At 31.9% G+C, this 18,270-nt stretch overlaps 2 protein-coding genes across 2 annotated transcripts; both read left to right on the forward strand.

Annotated features, from left to right (window-relative positions):
• Positions 1 to 9,166: 9,166 nt before the first annotated feature.
• LOC132730167 (acanthoscurrin-2-like) lies at positions 9,167 to 11,974 on the forward strand. Its single transcript, XM_060716022.1, has 7 exons — positions 9,167 to 9,236; positions 9,688 to 9,759; positions 10,117 to 10,167; positions 10,386 to 10,442; positions 10,548 to 10,721; positions 10,890 to 11,276; positions 11,580 to 11,974. Exons 2-7 carry the CDS (start codon positions 9,699 to 9,701, stop codon positions 11,591 to 11,593), a joined length of 744 nt encoding a protein of 247 aa, XP_060572005.1. The 5' UTR covers positions 9,167 to 9,236; positions 9,688 to 9,698; the 3' UTR covers positions 11,594 to 11,974.
• Positions 11,975 to 16,702: 4,728 nt separating this feature from the next.
• On the forward strand, positions 16,703 to 17,759 carry LOC132730161 (procyclic form-specific polypeptide A-beta-like). The gene is made up of 4 exons (XM_060716017.1): positions 16,703 to 16,763; positions 17,108 to 17,158; positions 17,380 to 17,442; positions 17,548 to 17,759. Exons 1-4 carry the CDS (start codon positions 16,703 to 16,705, stop codon positions 17,757 to 17,759), a joined length of 387 nt encoding a protein of 128 aa, XP_060572000.1.
• Positions 17,760 to 18,270: the final 511 nt, after the last annotated feature.

Here is an 18,270-nt window from a genome sequence, read left to right on the forward strand (position 1 = left end):
AATAAAATTCGTCTAAGTCTGTCTAAATTCAGTTGAAAAAGTACAAATTTTAAAATACTTTTCTGTTAGAAAAGAAAGATGTTTTATAAGGTATAAGAGACATTGTTTTCAAATCAAGACACGACTACTATCATGAGTGTTAAAATATATATTTCAGGCGGTATGGGTGGCGGCATGCCAATGGGTGGTGGCATGATGCCAATGGGAGGTGGTATGATGCCAATGGGAGGTGGTATGATGCCAATGGGAGGTGGTATGATGCCAATGGGAGGCGGTATGGGTAAAATGATGATGCAAATGATGATGCCTGGAGGAATGGGAGGTATGCCAATGGGTGGTGGAAAAATGGGAGGTGGTATGATGCCAATGCCGATGCCAATGCCAATGATGGGAGGTATGGGAGGTGGAAAAATGGGTGGTGGTATGATGCCAATGCCTATGCCAATGCCAATGCCTATGCCTATGCCTATGCCAATGCCAATGCCTATGCCAATGCCTATGGGAAAAGGAGGTATATTCATTAGTACAATAAGTTCTTCTGATTATGATATGACAGCAACAAAGTAAATAAAGCAATAAGTAGGAACCGTACCGTCATGCAAATGATTTATTGATTTCTGAAGAACTGATCACAGTTTCTTTGTTTTTCCAGCATTAAAACTGACTTATAATCCTATCATGAATACTTACAAAGATACAAAAAAATAATCAGATAAATATAAAAAAAGTAAAAAAGAAACAATGCATGTAACAGTTAGTGGCTCTACAAGATTGAAATTCAAGTCTTTTATCTAAAATACATGTATTTTACGATATACACTATTATAACGACAAAAAATTGCTTTCCTATATAACAATACCAATAAAGGAATGGGCGGAGGTATGCCAATGATGCCAATGGGAGGCAAAGGAGGAATGGGCGGCGGTGGAATGATGATGCCAATGGGCGGAGGTATGCCAATGGGTGGCGGCAAAGGAGGAATGGGTGGTGGAATGATGCCAATGGGCGGAGGAATGAAACGTAATTTAATTTAATCTTTTTTTTACGTTTCAGAATATGTACTTTTGAAAAACAAAAACAAATCTTTTTAAGGATAAATGCTAAAATTCTAGTTAAAACAAAGTAATATTTGCATGTCCCATTTAAGGGAAGATTGGATTTACAGTTATATATTCCTTGGATTAATTCGTTAGGCTATTTAGATTGCGATTTCTGAGTATTTTCCACTAATAATTTCTCGAGTTCTGAAACATGCCAAAAAGAGGCATTTTTTGTTAATTTATACCTAATTTTAGGTCATTTTGTCTTCGTAAATTATTAACAGTAATATTGTCAATATTGCAACATGTTTAAAAGAGAGGACGAGATGCATGTTGAATGTAGGAATTAAGTAGCATGTCATAGAAGTCAACAAAATGAAACAATAACCTCTTGCACTTACTAAATCTTTAATGTTTCCTTGCAATTTATTATAACGATCTGTTAATTATTAGCAAATTGATATGTTTCATTCATATAAGGTGACGATTTGGTTTTAAAAGATTTATAATCTTCATCACCACCCTTAATGCATCTACATATATTGTCACAGGTAAGCCAATGGAGTGAAAGAAAGTCTATGACAGATTTTCTTTGGCTTACGGAATAAGAGTCTTCAAGCTTTCTTTTTATGTCAGAAAATGGACAAAATCAGCTTTTGCTTGTACTAAAACAGAAAACGTTAATTATAAATTCTATTTCAGGATAATTACTTTATAGAGCCGCATTTTCTCTGCGAACAAAAATCATAGAAAGAACTGTTATTTAATGCACCGTTAAAAACGATTTTTGTAAGATGCGATATATCCAATTCATATGCAAGCTGCATTTTGTGTAAATATAAAAGCATGATGTTAAAAAGGCGGCAGCGAGCGCAGCTTATAAGCACTTTCAGTTACTCAACGCGTGTGACACAATGCTGCAAAGACACAGGCAAAGAAACTGAAATGGTGTTCTGAAAGTCAGTCTTCTGAAATTTAACCAGTACAAGGAGCATAATGTTTGCTAAAACTTTTCGACTAAGCTGGGGGTTACATGTTCGTTACAAAAATCATTATATTCGATGCACTGTTCGACAATTTTACTATACTAGTTTGCATGTTTTATCTTCATTCCACGATTTTTTTCCTTTTCAAAAGCATTATTTAATCTTAATACAGTTTGTAACGAACAAATAGTTATATAACCAATCAGTGTTGGGTAAATATAATGATGCGCAGGGATACCGAGTTAAAAATCCTAAATAGTGAAGACTAATTTGAAATTATTGTTGAGTTGATACATGAAGATTGTCCACTTTTTTTAAACATAATCGGCTGCTTTTTTAAATCAACGCATTCATGATTTACGAATCATTATAAATTTTTAAAAGCGATGATGCCAATGGGTGGTGGAGCAGGAGGCGCAGCAGGCGGAGCGGGGGGCGGAGCGGGAGGCGGAGCCAGCGGCGCAGGTGGCGCCGGCGGTGGGGATTAATGCATGTATGTTCGTTAGCTTTTTGTGTTGATAAAAAAGAATGTCTATAGTACTTTTTCAAAGAGCGTGCGTTTATGATGAAAAGAGCTATTAATATGTTAAGCAGTAGTTATAAATATTATGGACACTATACATATTAAAATTCGTCCGTTTGAACAGAGGTTCCATCTATTTTCATACAAAGAAATTAACAAACGTTTTAGGTTTTATTTATCCGACATTATGAAAAACTTAACTCTTTAAATAAATTTCAGAATATTAAGTTTGTATTCGGTTTGAGCCGAAACGTTGCAATATCTTGTTATCACAGAAAAGTAGGAGTGTCTAATCATACTTGACCTAGGATAGATTTCAGGAGATTGTTTTTTAATTTTTACTGTTATTGACACTGATAGTGATGTTATTTAATATTTATGTACAATCTTACACTGTATGCAACAATAAGATAATGTAGAAACTGAAAAGTAGAACTCTTTTGATGTTTTTTAAAGTCACCCCGACATTGTGAAGGTCATAAAGCTTTACTGGCTGAGGAAGACCACCTCAGGTGCCCATTCTAGCATTATTTCAGGCACAAAGGGTGCACTTGAATAGTACCATCGACTTTCTGCAAGCTGATCTGGATAGCTTCTTGAAATGAAAGAATTTAAAATCTCTGACGGGATTTGAAATTTGGCGGCATTAACCACTTGGCCACATGAATCTTTTATCATATAAATAATGCATTCGTTACTGTAATAAAATAACCTCATGTGATGACGTTAGTTGGTATTTTAATTACATGCAATGTTTTTGGTAGCAGTTATAACTATCTATTTCAGAACGTTTATCAACTTCAAAGGAGGTTAACCTTTGTGAAATATATAGTTATTCATTAATAGATAGTTATTTATCAATAGATGGTTATGTAATAATTGTTTCCTGAGTGGTTTCTAACAAAGTTGTTTTAAGCCATCTATAAAGTGTCTCAGAACATGATTCTCAAACATAATGTATAAATGTCTTTAACAATTTTTCTTCTTGCACATTTCAGCAAAAAAGTATTAATCTAGAAGGATCGTCTGACGGATTTTCCCAGGGATATTGGCGATGATTTGTATACAATCAGGAATCCACCCGCTTTTCCTCATAGACATGCACATCGGCGTATCATCCATAAACAGCTATTACGAGTTTTATATTTATTCTTCGCATGTACTTTAAATAAACATTATCATTACACACGTCACCATGGATCGTGAGGATTCTGCAAAGAACGACAAGTTAAAATCATGAAATATTGACGACGTTCATGATAAAGACGAGGCCATAACTTTGATGGTTTAAAGAAATACGTCAAACCTTTGAAGCAGGTGTTACAACTGGGCAGCATTGAAGTTATTTTGTATCCATTTATAATACGTGGTAATGACAAATTGACAAATACTCTCATGCGTTGATGTAATATAAAGCTTGGCTTATACGCCTATGTTCATCTCTGTTATTTTCTAGCTGTTTATGTTTTGTTTGTGTAAAATTATATCGGAGTAATGCCAATAAAATTAGATGCATTTTGAAGAATTGTGTTGTTTTAATATTTCAAATTAATGAAAGCAAGTTACGTGATAGTAAGTAATCATTTCGAAGTTTGTTATATCATCATTTGTTTCCCTTTGCATTAAAATACATTGTAGTCCCCTTTTACATATCCGAAAAGATTGTTACAGACAAACGTGGCAATTTTATTACATAGTTTAATATGTTTTAGAAATAACTCTGAGTTTGTAACTCTAATCAGAGGTCTAGAAATATACTCAAACAATTTGTAATACCATCTGCGATAAACAATCACCAAATATTCCTGAAATATGCACTCTTATTGGAATCTAAACAGAATTTATGTGAGATATACAAATCTCCAAATTGGGTAATCATATTTTGGACTTCCTGTAAAATGTACATGGAAGAACTGAATATAAATATGATTTTCATTGGTCATTTTAAAATTACAAACTGAAATCAGGGAATCTCATTTGACATTCCGAAACTTACTCCAAACCAATATTGATGAACATCCAAAATTCACATGTGGTCATAAAACACTTTATTTTCGTTGATCATGTTTTGCCCACTAACTATAGATATTGTTTAGTAATACAATACCATATCATCCGGTCAGGACTTGGAATAAGAGGTTGTATTGACAGAGAAGATAATAAACTGTTTACTGAAGTGCAAACTTTTATTAAAATTTCAAAACATTTTAACAAAATTACAATCTAAACTATATATGTTCCCTGTGTAAAACAAATCGCTGGTGCGTTGGTCGGGTATTGGTAGTCTTACAATCTACCTAAATCATGTGAATTATGTAACTTTAATTTTGCAAGGACTTTGCAGTATTTAAGAACATCTATAATAAAATGGTATCAATGTTTTATTTCGTCTATAGAAAAATTACAAAATATATGTTGTTTGTCAGTTAAACATAGAAATATTCATAATGCAATGATGTAGCACTTGGAACAGCAATTACATCATTTTGGTTAACCTTAACCATACAATATAAAATTGCAAGGTATCACTCTTTAACAATTTGACAAAGCTTATCAAGATAAAAGTGAAATAATAATAACATTAAAATAAAAAATACTTTTTTATTCAAATTCGTATCAAAAATACAATAGTATCGAGGAAATGTTTAATTAAACAAATTATTTGATAATAATACTCTTAAACTCTGTAAATAGTATATAAGTTCTAAAATGGTAAAGGTACTTCTTAAACCTATATTAATAAGCATTTAAACTGGTTTCTTGAACGTATAATAATTATACTAAACTGCAAACATAAACAATCATATTCAATGCCATTCAAGTTGCATGTAAAAAGCGGAATAGTAAAAGGAAGAGATTTAACAACAAAAACTAACAGTCGAACACCGCTGGCAGATTTTTATTGAGTTTTACTATGAAAGATCGTGAAAGTGCAACATCTCTCACGCCCATGGCTTAGACGGGGCGGTTTTCAGTCCTGCAAACTAACAAAGGTATTGGAATCTATAAAGACACAAGTCCAGAAAATATGAACACCAAGAAAAGTACGGAATCATTAATAATTGCCACCCAGCTTTGATCACTTACAGTTGTGAAAATGAAAAGTCTGGAAAGTGAAAGTCTAAATATTACATCAAAACAACATTTATCACAAAACATATTTTATTATTTTTACTTTTTTATCGTCGAGTACAAAACAGAACAGAACTATTCATAATTAAGAATTAAAATAATATCCATTTACATGCAATTGAACAAAAGCCAAAATATAGACATAAAGTTAAAATAGAGTTAAAATAAAATGCAAGTTTCAAATGCTCAGTTATACGAGTGTCAATACGTACAGATTAACAAATATGTATTATATAATACAATAAAAAGATGATCCATATATCTTTTAAACTTTACATTTATTTGATCGTTGCAAAGTTTTAATAAATGAAAATAAATATCTTTCAAAAAAATATCTCGTGATTGTAAAGAAACTCAATTCAGGTCAAAGATACTGTAAAGTTGTAAACATAAAATTTTCATTTTTTACATACTCACTTAAAACGAGGAAAGATGCAAGTTAATGATAATATACTCAAAATTAAATTAAAAATCGTACTTTTGTGCTTTTCTTGGTCCAATTTGAATTAAAAGCTCTTAAGCGCTTTTCATTGTTTGCGATGTTTTAGAATTCTGGAAAACAGAGTGAGCGAACTGAAATTTTGCACGCCAAATTATTGGTCCAGTCAAATGGCAAATGGTCAACAAATCACAAAAAAGTATTTCCCGTCAAGTTATGTCACCAAAACACCGCACTGAAGTCCTTGTAAATTCGAAGCGTTTAAGTTTCAAAAGCTCATTTTATAATGACCTCGTTTCTTTTCCAGTTCAGCCCTTGTATACATTTCTTTCTAGATCATTATAAACGATGCCATCGTGTTCGACAGAGATATGAATTTTTGCAAGTACATAAATTCTCATACATGTTTCTTAAATTGTAGGAAACAAACGGTGCGATCGTGTCCGAGAATGATGTTAATTTCTAAAAAATATGCGCACTGACATATGTATCTGGCTATTTTAACAGCCGAAAAATAAAACAATAGTAAGAAGCAACAAATATAACTTTACTAAATCTGTTCTATCAAAAGATAAAATATATTAATATAGTAACTAAACAGGGACACACGTATCAAGTAACCATTATGGAAGGACGTTTAATTGTGTTTTGGATTTTTTCTGATTGACTTAAAGGCGACTCAAAAAGATTTCTTGAATATTTTGTTGTATTTTTCCCTTTTCAAATTAAAATGAAACTTTTCTTTAAACATCTATATGTATATATTATATATATTTTTTATTATTTGAAATTTATATTTTTTTACATATTTTTTTTGTACAACTTTTTTTCATAAATTTGAAATCCAATATATTTTTTCCCTGCCATATGCTACATTTTTGCACCAAGTGACCCGTATGTGTGAACGTATTGCCATAATAAATGTTCGATATAATTACTCATTAAGTGGCGATATTTGATTTGCAACCATAGTGTGTAAATGTACTTTTTAAAACCTTTCAATGTTTGATAATTTTTCAGAACCTAGTTTATATTCAGGGAAAACAACTAGAAAGTAAGATACAAATGGATGTTGATGTTATCTGCAAAATAACAGAAACATGGAAAAAAACACCAAAGTATATTTTTTGTGAAAATCATTATTATACTAATTGACATGCCATTAAAAATAAGATAAAATAAAATAAATAAATAAATAAATAATGATTGAAAAGGGAGAACCCTAGAGAACAATGAAATCATAAACAAATAATTAATAATTGCATATTAGATTTTATCTAGCATGTTCACAGGAGATGATGGAGCATCTCTCATCGTTTAGTTGGTCACTAAAAAAACAATGATCCCAAAGGATGAAAAGATATAACAACACAATTTTAGAAATATTTAATGTTTAGTCCTTGCATGATTAAACTGAATTAAAATATAACAACAATCGTTTTGAATATTGAGTGAAACGGGCGATTTCATAATTAAACTGAATAAAAAAGATAACAACAATAAAATGAAAAAAAAATAGCATTGATTGTTAAGTCCATGCAATTTTGTATGCATGCATAATTATTTACAAAGCTCATTTTGAATCAATGTTTTAAACATATCCTTACATTGAACGTTGTCTAACTTTATTAATAGTTTATAGGCCTTACAAAACATTGACGAACATAATTATTGCCGGCATCTACAAACAAATGTTATTTCAAAAAGTTAAAAAACCAAACCATATATATGCTTCAGTGTCTACACCTATTTGACGATAGCTCCATCAAGAATGACCATACGTCAGTGCAGATGAAAAAACAATGTCTGAAATGAAATATACAAACAATTATTTAAAGAATATCATACACATTCATGTATCATTAATGATAACTATAATTGGTTAGTAAAAAAATGATAGTTTTGTTTAATTAATAGATGATTAAAATAAAACATTGTTATATGAATTAAATGTTGTTGTTTCTTTGCTCGACAAATGTCAATTATTTCCACTAAGGCTTTAATCTTTCACCTGTTGCCGTCATTGAAATCATAAAAACAATTAAACATCAATGACTTAGCTTCACTTATGATCTTATTAGTATAGGTTAATACAGGTCATGCTATTTTACATTTTAATAGCTTGTATCTAAGATTATAAATACATACTTTACATATCCCTTTCTTTGATCACACCTTTAATATTTTGCCATAAAGCGACACGAAAATGTAGTTAATATGTAAGTTAAATGTTTTATGTGTAACTTTATGTGTAATTTTGTATTGTTGGTTAATTGCTTAATATGGTGTAAAATAAGGGGTCATCCAAAAGAGAAAAAAAATTGACAAAATAAAAACAACAAAATTTTAATTTGTAGTTCCTTTCATTTTGTTTTTTGTTTTATTGTAGCATATTTTCTTTAAATAAGATACATGGCTATAATTTCTACAGTAATGCTGAACGAAACTGGACTAAGACTTGATTAACATTTTCAACTATGTTTGCTCTCGTCTATAATAAGCAATGAACATAATTGCCCGAATAAGTACACACAGACAAACACATAATACAAGCGCAACTGAAAAGAGTTCTAGTATGTAGTTATGTTTGTAATATTCGTTGTTTAAAGACATCAAAGCAAGAATTCATATCTACACCGATATTGTTTACCCTCATGTTACCCAAACTGCGATTTCAAGTCAGGTCAATTGCATTTTTTAGATCAGAAACAAAAACAAATAATTGAAAATATCCTACTCGGTTTTATTGAGTCTATTCATGAGAGGCTATGAAAAGAGGAATATCTCTTACACTCTCATAAACAATTATCTTCACACGAATGTTAATAATTATTGTTGTATGTGTTTAAAAGTCCATTCTTATAATAAGCAAAACAATATGAGTAAAGAAAAAATGCTAAAATGTTCAAGCCTTACATTTAGGTTTTAGATCATGATGTGGATAAAAAATATAATGCACGGTTTCACAACATTTTTACCAGCCCTTTGAAAGTAATTATGGGTCACATGACCAATATTTCCTGAACTTATGACTATATAAGAGACTAAAACACTGAGACGGAGCAGAACCACTGAAACCCTAAGACCTCGCATCACTTCCACAAGTCTTTCGAATGTAAGTAATACATTTTTTCTTGCTTTGATTTCGTGACTTAAGTAAAAATAATTCAAATTATTTCAGCTTAGAGTAAAATGTTTTGTAGTTCAAATGATGATCATAATTTATTTTCGTGTTCTTAGGTCTTTGATAATTTGTAGTTTTCAATATATTTACATTTTTATTTATATGAATCTATTGATGCACATGCAAGCTATGAAAATTGTACAGACGACGCTTATATTCAGTAAAAAATATGAATGCCTAATTCATGGATCATGCAGGATAGAGTCCCCTTTGCCATAGTTTCTAGCGATAATTGAAAGATAGACATTGAATTTTAGTAATAAATGTAAATAAAAAACATTCAAGTTTAATTTAATAAATACGTTAATTGTCAGAAATATACTTTATAAACTAACATTTCTTGTAATACTGACAAATATTCATTTGCTTTCTCCTTTTGCAGAACTGATCAAAATGAACGCAGTTAAAGTCATGATGATCTCCGCCTTGCTGGCATTGACCAATGCATACAGAGGTAAGAACAATATTGAAATAAAATAACACGATCTTAAGCATAAAGCCAAAATTTAAAAATAAGTATTAAACATTTATCAAAACGAAAATATATCTAAATAAAAAACAATATTGATTTAAGTTATGTAACGAAATGCGTAAAACACCATTTTAATAGCCTGCACGTTTAATGTACATATTGCATACTTTTTTGACAAGGAATCTAACCTACAATGATCTTTACTCCTTTTGTTGAATATAATTATTTTAGTACAAAAACTGATATTATATGCCCCATTATTTGGACTGTAAAATAATTATCAAGAAGAACACTTGATTAAGTGATATGAACAATTTAATAATGCAAAGTATAATACAGGTGGTGGCGGTCGCGGCGGCATGATGATGCCTATGGGCGGCGGTGGAATGGGTGAGTACGATTTTGTTTTACTCTCAAATGAAGAATATTAAATATGAAGACTTGAACATTAAATGAATGAACAAAAATTAAATATTATTATGTAATCTATTTTTATTTCAAAAGTGAATGACCCGCTAAATATAAGTACAATAAACTAATATTATAGAATTTGATTGAATAAAATTTAAATTATAAAAATGAATAAAATTTGAATTTAATTATTCCAGGTGGTATGGGTGGAGGTATGCCGATGGGCGGTGGTAAAAATGGAGGCGGCATGGGAGGTATGTAGTCATGTTTCTCAAAACTTAAAATTTGATAAAAAGTGTGAAATATCTAATGAACACCTGTGTTGAGTGAAAATTGAATGATGTATCTTATATGAATAGGAATGCAGATGCCGATGCCGATGCCAATGCCTATGCCAATGCCAATGCCAATGCCAATGCCGATGCCAAGACCAATGCCCAAAGCTATGCCAAGACCTATGCCAATGCCAATGCCGATGCCCATGCCTATGCCAATGCCCATGCCGATGCCGATGCCAATGGGCGGAAAAGGAGGCAAGTCATATTTGTTAATCAAGATAATACAGATAATATGTTTTAAGCCTAGAAAAGTATATTTTATTTTCATTCAATATAGTTAATAGCATTCGTAATTATAGATATTAAGCAAAACTATAATCATTACTGATGAATAATAATAGATTTATGCAATGTTCATCCCAGGTATGGGTGGTGGTATGCCAATGATGCCAATGAACGGTGGTATGGGAGGTGGTATGCCAATGGGTGGTGGAATGAACGGTGGTATGCCAATGGGAGGCGGTAAAGGAGGAATGGGCGGTGGAATGATGATGCCAATGGGAGGTGGAATGGGAGGTGGTATGCCAATGGGAGGTGGAATGGGCGGTGGTATGCCAATGGGAGGCGGCAAAGGAGGAATGGGCGGTGGAATGGGTGCTGGTATGCCAATGGGCGGTGGAATGGGCGGCGGTATGCCAATGGGTGGTGGAATGGGCGGTGGTATGCCAATGGGAGGCGGCAAAGGAGGAATGGGCGGTGGAATGATGATGCCAATGGGAGGTGGAATGGGAGGCGGTATGCCAATGGGAGGTAATATATTTTATATAACATATTATATCTCTTTGTTCAATAAAAACGAAAGATCTTGAATATTAAAACATAATTTCGTTATGATGGTTCAGAACAAGAATCTCCTTTTACGTTTTGAAAATATGATTATTATTTTTTAAGATTTTTGCGAAGATCTTCTATGACATTCATTTTAAAATTGTTTATTTCATGCCTGGAATAAGTTAAAATTAAAAAAAAATACATCAACTTAAAATGTTTTATCACATTATGAAACCTTGGTAAAGTAATGCCTATTTATTTCAACCTTGTTTACTCTAACAGGTAGAAAGTATTAAAAAATTCCGACTGGATGACAATACCTGACTTTGCCATGGATTTTGACGATGCTACAATCAGAAATATAACGTGTCAATCGTGATGTGTATTCACACCGGCGAGTTCTCGGATAACAGCACCAGTATATCAAATTAATGAACACTTTTATCTACACGTATAAGAAGAAGTAAACTTGAAAATCAGACTGTAAATGGTGTACATTGATTACTATGTAGTCAAGAGACATTGTGCATCTATAGCTAACTGATATTAACTAAAAACCAAAATAGATCTGCTTATTCGTTTCATATACTGAGATTAATGTGTCATGCATTTTCACCTATGTTCTCGTCTTTTTGTGTTGTACATATTGGAGTTATGATAATAAAATGCATTTTGAAAAACAACGTTGTTTATCGTTTTTAGTTACCAATGCAAGTTAAGTAATTATATATATAGTATGGTATGAATTATTCGATATGTACAGAAAAAAGATATACCAGAATGACATCAGAAACATCAAATTCTATTCCTAATTAGCATTTTGAATAAGCTTAAAAGATATTTGACTTTGTAGTTAGAAGAGTATATGTTTATATACCTGCTTATAGACCTGCATATGGATGGTATGCTGTTCGTTATATTAGTTTATGTAAGAAATATAAACAATGCCATATGATATAAACTCTTTACCAGACCTTTTAATAGAAAAAATGGATTGCTGTAAAGGAATGTATTTTCACCTTTACTTTTTCAATGTCGCAACGATGCATTCCGAATAAAGTATCAGTGTACACATTACACTGTTTCCGTTGTTTACAGATATATTACTTTACTTGTTTGCCAGCTTCATCTTTGGTCAATTGAAGATACGCTTCTTTTATTGCAGAAAATTATCGAAATATAGGAAATATTCTTTCTGAATATGTCTAACTGCACAAGCTATGCTTGGAAACCTGCTTTCCCACTTTCCCTATAACTGGCCGAGTCAATTTTGTCCTTCCTTAGAAAAAACCCTGAAAGTTTGTTTTTATAATGACAAGATGTATTTGTACCATGTTTACTAAAAGTGTTTATAAAACATAGCATATCTTTTCTCTGTGTACTCAAAATATGTTCATTTTACATTTAATAAACGAATGTGTAGAAAGCAATATTTTCAAATATGAAATTTAAGCATAGTTTTTCTAAAGTTTACTTATTTCATATTATTGAGAGGCATTATGAATTTGGAATATTAATGTATATTTAATAGAGTGTCTATAAAGAGTTTATAAGAATTAATTTCCGAAATGCATTTGATTAGGAGTGGAGATTTCACCGAATGTCCTTTAAGTTATGAAATGCTGTTGTTACCAAATTGCATGATATTTGAAACATTATTAAAACTTTCGTTGTTTTTTTTTGTTTTGTTTCTATTTTCAAAATTATTAAACTTGTCAAGATAAAAGTAAGTATGCACAATAAACATTTCTTTAGAGCAAGTATACACATATCCATTTTATATGACAAATACGCTAAAATTCCATAACATAAAAGATAGCATCCATTACAAAAATCTGGAGAAAGTGTGATCCCTCCGAAGCATTAATCGCAACAAAATTACATAAAAAATGCAGACTCGGTTTGATTGAGTCTGTACATAAGGGATCATGAAAAGGTGTTACATCCCTGATGCCCTCTAGCACCGGCTTGAGCGGTTCTCATTTTTCAAGAGCGGTACTCACTTATCAACACATAAAAGTCCTGGAATCAATGATCCCGAAGGACCAGAAAAATATAATAACACTAAAGTAAAGCACGGGGCAACTTTTTACAGCTGCCACACAACACTTGACACCTGCTGTTATGAAGTAAAAAAATCTGGACGACCATGATTAAAGCATATGTTCACGACTTATTTTCATCCCGAACAGATGGGATTACATTGTATCTCCATTGAAAAGAGAAGTGCAAGGGACGAAATACTTTTTCATTTCTCACATAAAGCCACGGTCTCAGATAAGTTATCATAACGTATCACTAAATTGTAAGCTTAAATGATTGATAGACGGATAACATCTTACTTGATACGGATCTTCTTCCAAAAGTCGATAGCAATAAACAAATCAATACTTTGAAAAGAGAATCTATCTTGAAGTATGCGGAATATTTTAAAGAATTTCCTTTCGAACATTATCTTCAAACAAATAATACTTGACGATTGAGTTAACAGATGGAGAGGTAGAAATAATGACATTTTGATAAGTTGATATGACATAAAATCTATCTTATAAATAACATTTTCAACTTTAAAAAATATTTTTTAAAAGTAAAAATTTACAGAAATCAAAAAACTTTTTCCCTGTAGCTTTAGTTTTTAAATGATGATACATTTGGACGGTAATTTAAAAAGTGTGAAAAAATTGACTGAGTACTGCTTTGTGCAATTGGCACACTTAAGCCTCTTTGAATGGGGAGACTAGTGTTACTCTTTTTTATTGCCCATCACAAATTTTCACTTACTTATATTTTCTAATTCTTTTAAATGGAATTCTTAAGGTTTATTGAACAATGATTGCCCTTTTAAAGTTTGTGTTCGTTTGACGCAATTAGACCTAATTTTGGACCTTATTTTCCAGTATGAAAGTGGTTTACAAGAAGAAAAATGTCTCTAACACTGCTTTTAGCTGTCAAATTTAAATGAAGATAGTCTCTTGAATTGTCAGTTTTAGTGATGATAATTTATTTAAAATGATATTATTTCAGATCCATAATTTTCGATAGGCGTAATTCAGGTTTCATTTATCCTTTATGCTCAGTTCTTCTGCAAAGACAACAACAAGAAAAGGCTGTCCTTGTTATGAACAATTGGCTATATATCCTCTATTTTCGAGAACATGCTGTTAGGGTGAATAAACAAGAACATAAAGACTTAAAACATCTTTTATTATTGAAAGTAAACTACAAAATGTCGTTCAAAATATTGTTTCAATTCGTAATACAAAACTGACAATTTTAAACAAGTCTCCGTTTTGTTCATTTTGAGTGAAAAATAACTATATGAAAAGAAAAAAGTATAAATTGAAACAAAAATAAATAAAAGCCAATTAAAAGTTGATTCATAATCAATAACGTTAATTGATTTTGTATATGAAAAGCTTAATTGCCATACGCGAATTTGTAATAACCTCCATAAAACTCATACCAAATTATTTTTTTTGAAGGATATATTCTTATTTCATCAACAAATTAAGAAATAAGACGAAAATCTAATCAGGATTTGTACAATATTTGGTGATTATACGTCAAAATACTATGATCCTAATTGTAACATTCCGAAAACATCAATAAAATTTATGAAAAAAAATTAAAAAACCAGCATCTCACCTATTCACATATATCCATTTGTGTGGTGATAATGAATGCAATGAATTGTTTCTTCAACAATTTTGCTGACACGGTTACCGTTTGCGATGTGCGATGTACTATGTGCGATCATTAAATGTAAATTTTACATATCCCATTCTTTGATCACTGCTCACAGAGTGTTTAATGTTACTGACACTTTATTGTAACAAGTATGTAAGTTAAATGTTGTATGTATCAAAACATGCAAAGTTACCATAACTTTTTTAACCAGGCCTTGTTTCGTTAAACAAATATTTCCTGCATAAAAATATATTTCGGCTATATAAAGGAGAAAATCGCGACACTTAACAGTACTCCTCGTCCACCCAGACCACACAGCACATCCACAAATATTTCAAATGTAAGTACAATGATTTTGATTCTTTTGGTCTTTAATTATCGCGTTTGTTTATTCTAGAGTTACTTAATTTTGCATAGAAAGCAAATTTATTCCTCACATGACAATTGGCCTGAACTTATGGCTATATAAGGGGTACAATATTGTGACGAAGCATTACCCTTGGAACAAATTTCAGACTTCGCATCATTTCTTAAAGTCTTCCGAATGTAAGAAAAAACAGTTTGTCTTGATTTATTTTCGTGACTTAAGTATGAATATTTCAAATTATTGCAGCAGTTTATAGTGATAAGTTTTGCAGTTTAACTGCTTGTCATGTTTTATTTTTTTGATCTTATTACCGATAATAATCAAAGCACAGAAGGCGCTGAATTTGTTTGGGTCTCAGAATGTCAGAAAGGTGAAAGTTGTGAGATTATAAACCAATTTGTTTTTGTATAGTGCCACCAATGCTTTCCAGTGTTTTAACTGTAGTTAATTGGCTATAAGACTAATTGCAACACTGATAGTTAATTTAATGTTTATTTCACTAAAAAAATGTATAAAAAAATGAGTTGCCTCAACTGGGATTTGAACTCCAGAATTCTCTATTAATAAGCGAGCGTGCAAACCCCTCGGCCACGGTGAAGTTATATATAATAACTATCTGAAGAAAACCATATTATTCTAAATTAGGGTTTGTACCTCTTATTATTTCGACGCTAAACCAGTTGTTTAACACAGATGTAAATAATCATGGAGCTTACTGTAAGCATGTATATCTACAAAGAATGAAACAATATTAGAAATCTTTGACCATTCGGGAACTACTTTGCTTGAAAATTAATGCGCCTGTCATTTGACAATCTTTACGCATTGATCTCCCCTGAATATTTCGGCGTTAGTGTACATATAAAGGGAAGTAACCACTTCAAAAAAGTGGACTACTTTAGGCATTTGCAATTAACAGCATTTGGCTCTGAAATTTCGCTACCATTATTTGTTTGGTCTGACGACCCAAACAAATAAAAATAATTGTAGGAAAATATCAGCACTTTACATATACATGTATGTAATTTGTAGTTTTCAGTAAATTTATATAAACTTATTAATGCACATGCAAGCAATTAAAAAAATTACAGACGATGCTTACATTCTGTAAATATGAATGCTTAATTCGTAGCTCATGCGTAAAAAGGTAACAGGATAGAGCCCTCTTTTGGTAAAAGTTCTGGCGATAATTGATAGATAGCCATTGAATTCTATTAATAAAACAAATTAAAAACATTCAAGTTTAATTGAGTAAATACGTTAATTGTCAGACATATACTTTATAAACTAACATTTCTTGTAATACTGCAAATAAACAACTGTTTTCCTTTTGTTTGCAGAACTGATCAAAATGAACCCACTTCAAGTCATGCTGATCTCCGCCTTGCTGGCATTAACCAATGCATATAGAGGTAAGAACAAATTATGAAATTAAATTACACCATCTTAAATCTAAATATAAATATTGAAATTTATCAAAACCAATATATCATATCTGAAAAAAAAACAACACGATATTGGTTTTAGTTCCGTAACGAATGTGTAAAACAATATTTTAATTGTTTGCATGTTACATACTTTTTCAACTAGGAATCTAATATACAACTATTTTTACTCCCTTTGTTAGATATAATTCTTTTAGTACAAAAACTGATATTGTATGCCCCGTTATTTTGGATTGTAAAAAAATATCAAAAAGAACACTTGATTAAGTGATATAAACAATTTAATAATGCAATGTACCTTTGTAATACAGGTGGCGGCGGTGGCGGCGGCATGATGATGCCTATGGGCGGCGGTGGAATGGGTGAGTACGATTTTGTTTTACTCTCAAACGAAGAATATTAAATATGAAGACTTGAACATTAAATGAATGAACAAAAATTAAATATGTTAAAAATGTAATCTATTTTTATTTCAAAAGTGAATGACCCGCTAAATATAAGTACAATAAACTACTATTATAGAATTTGATTAAATAAAATTTAAATTATAAAAATTAATACAATTTTAATTTAATTATTCCAGGTGGTATGGGTATTGGTGGAGGTATGCCGATGGGCGGTGGTAAAAATGGAGGCGGCATGGGAGGTATGTAGTCATGTTTCTCAAAACTTAAAATTTGATAAAAAATGTGAAATATCTAATGAATACCAGTGGTGATTGAAAATTGAATGATGTATTTTATATGAATAGGAATGCAGATGCCAATGCCAATGCCAATGCCTATGCCAATGCCAATGCCGATGCCAAGACCAATGCCCAAAGCTATGCCAAGACCTATGCCAATGCCAATGCCCATGCCTATGCCAATGCCGATGCCGATGCCAATGGGCGGAAAAGGAGGCAAGTCATATTTGTTAATCAAGATAATACAGATAATATGTTTTAAGCCTAGAAAAGTATAAAATTATTTTCATTCAATAAAGTTAATAACATTCGTAATTATAGATATAAAGCAAAAGTATAATCATTACTTGAATAATAATAATAGATTTATGCAATGTTAATCCCAGGTATGGGTGGTGGTATGCCAATGATGCCAATGAACGGTGGTATGGGAGGTGGTATGCCAATGGGTGGTGGAATGAACGGTGGTATGCCAATGGGAGGCGGTAACGGAGGAATGGGCGGTGGAATGATGATGCCAATGGGAGGTGGAATGGGAGGTGGTATGCCAATAGGAGGTGGAATGGGCGGTGGTATGCCAATGGGAGGCGGCAAAGGAGGAATGGGCGGTGGAATGGGCGGTGGTATGCCAATGGGCGGTGGAATGGGCGGTGGTATGCCAATGGGTGGGTGGAATGGGCGGTGGTATGCCAATGGGTGGTGGAATGGGCGTGGTATGCCAATGGAGGCGGCAAAGGAGGAATGGGCGGTGGAATGATGATGATGCCAATGGGAGGTGGAATGGGAGGC

Source organism: Ruditapes philippinarum, unplaced genomic scaffold, assembly GCF_026571515.1.
Source record: "Ruditapes philippinarum isolate M1 unplaced genomic scaffold, ASM2657151v2 ctg1114_1_1_1_1, whole genome shotgun sequence".
NCBI classification, from domain to species: Eukaryota; Metazoa; Mollusca; class Bivalvia; order Venerida; family Veneridae; genus Ruditapes; species Ruditapes philippinarum.

Coding starts and splice junctions, on each gene's coding strand:
- LOC132730161 (XM_060716017.1), top strand. CDS start 16,703: ATGAACCCACTTCAAGTCATGCTGATCTCCGCCTTGCTGGCATTAACC. Junction 16,764..17,107: donor ATTAACCAATGCATATAGAG/GTAAGAACAAAT, acceptor TTTGTAATACAG/GTGGCGGCGGTGGCGGCGGC. Junction 17,159..17,379: donor TATGGGCGGCGGTGGAATGG/GTGAGTACGATT, acceptor TAATTATTCCAG/GTGGTATGGGTATTGGTGGA.
- LOC132730167 (XM_060716022.1), top strand. CDS start 9,699: ATGAACGCAGTTAAAGTCATGATGATCTCCGCCTTGCTGGCATTGACC. Junction 9,760..10,116: donor ATTGACCAATGCATACAGAG/GTAAGAACAATA, acceptor AGTATAATACAG/GTGGTGGCGGTCGCGGCGGC. Junction 10,168..10,385: donor TATGGGCGGCGGTGGAATGG/GTGAGTACGATT, acceptor TAATTATTCCAG/GTGGTATGGGTGGAGGTATG.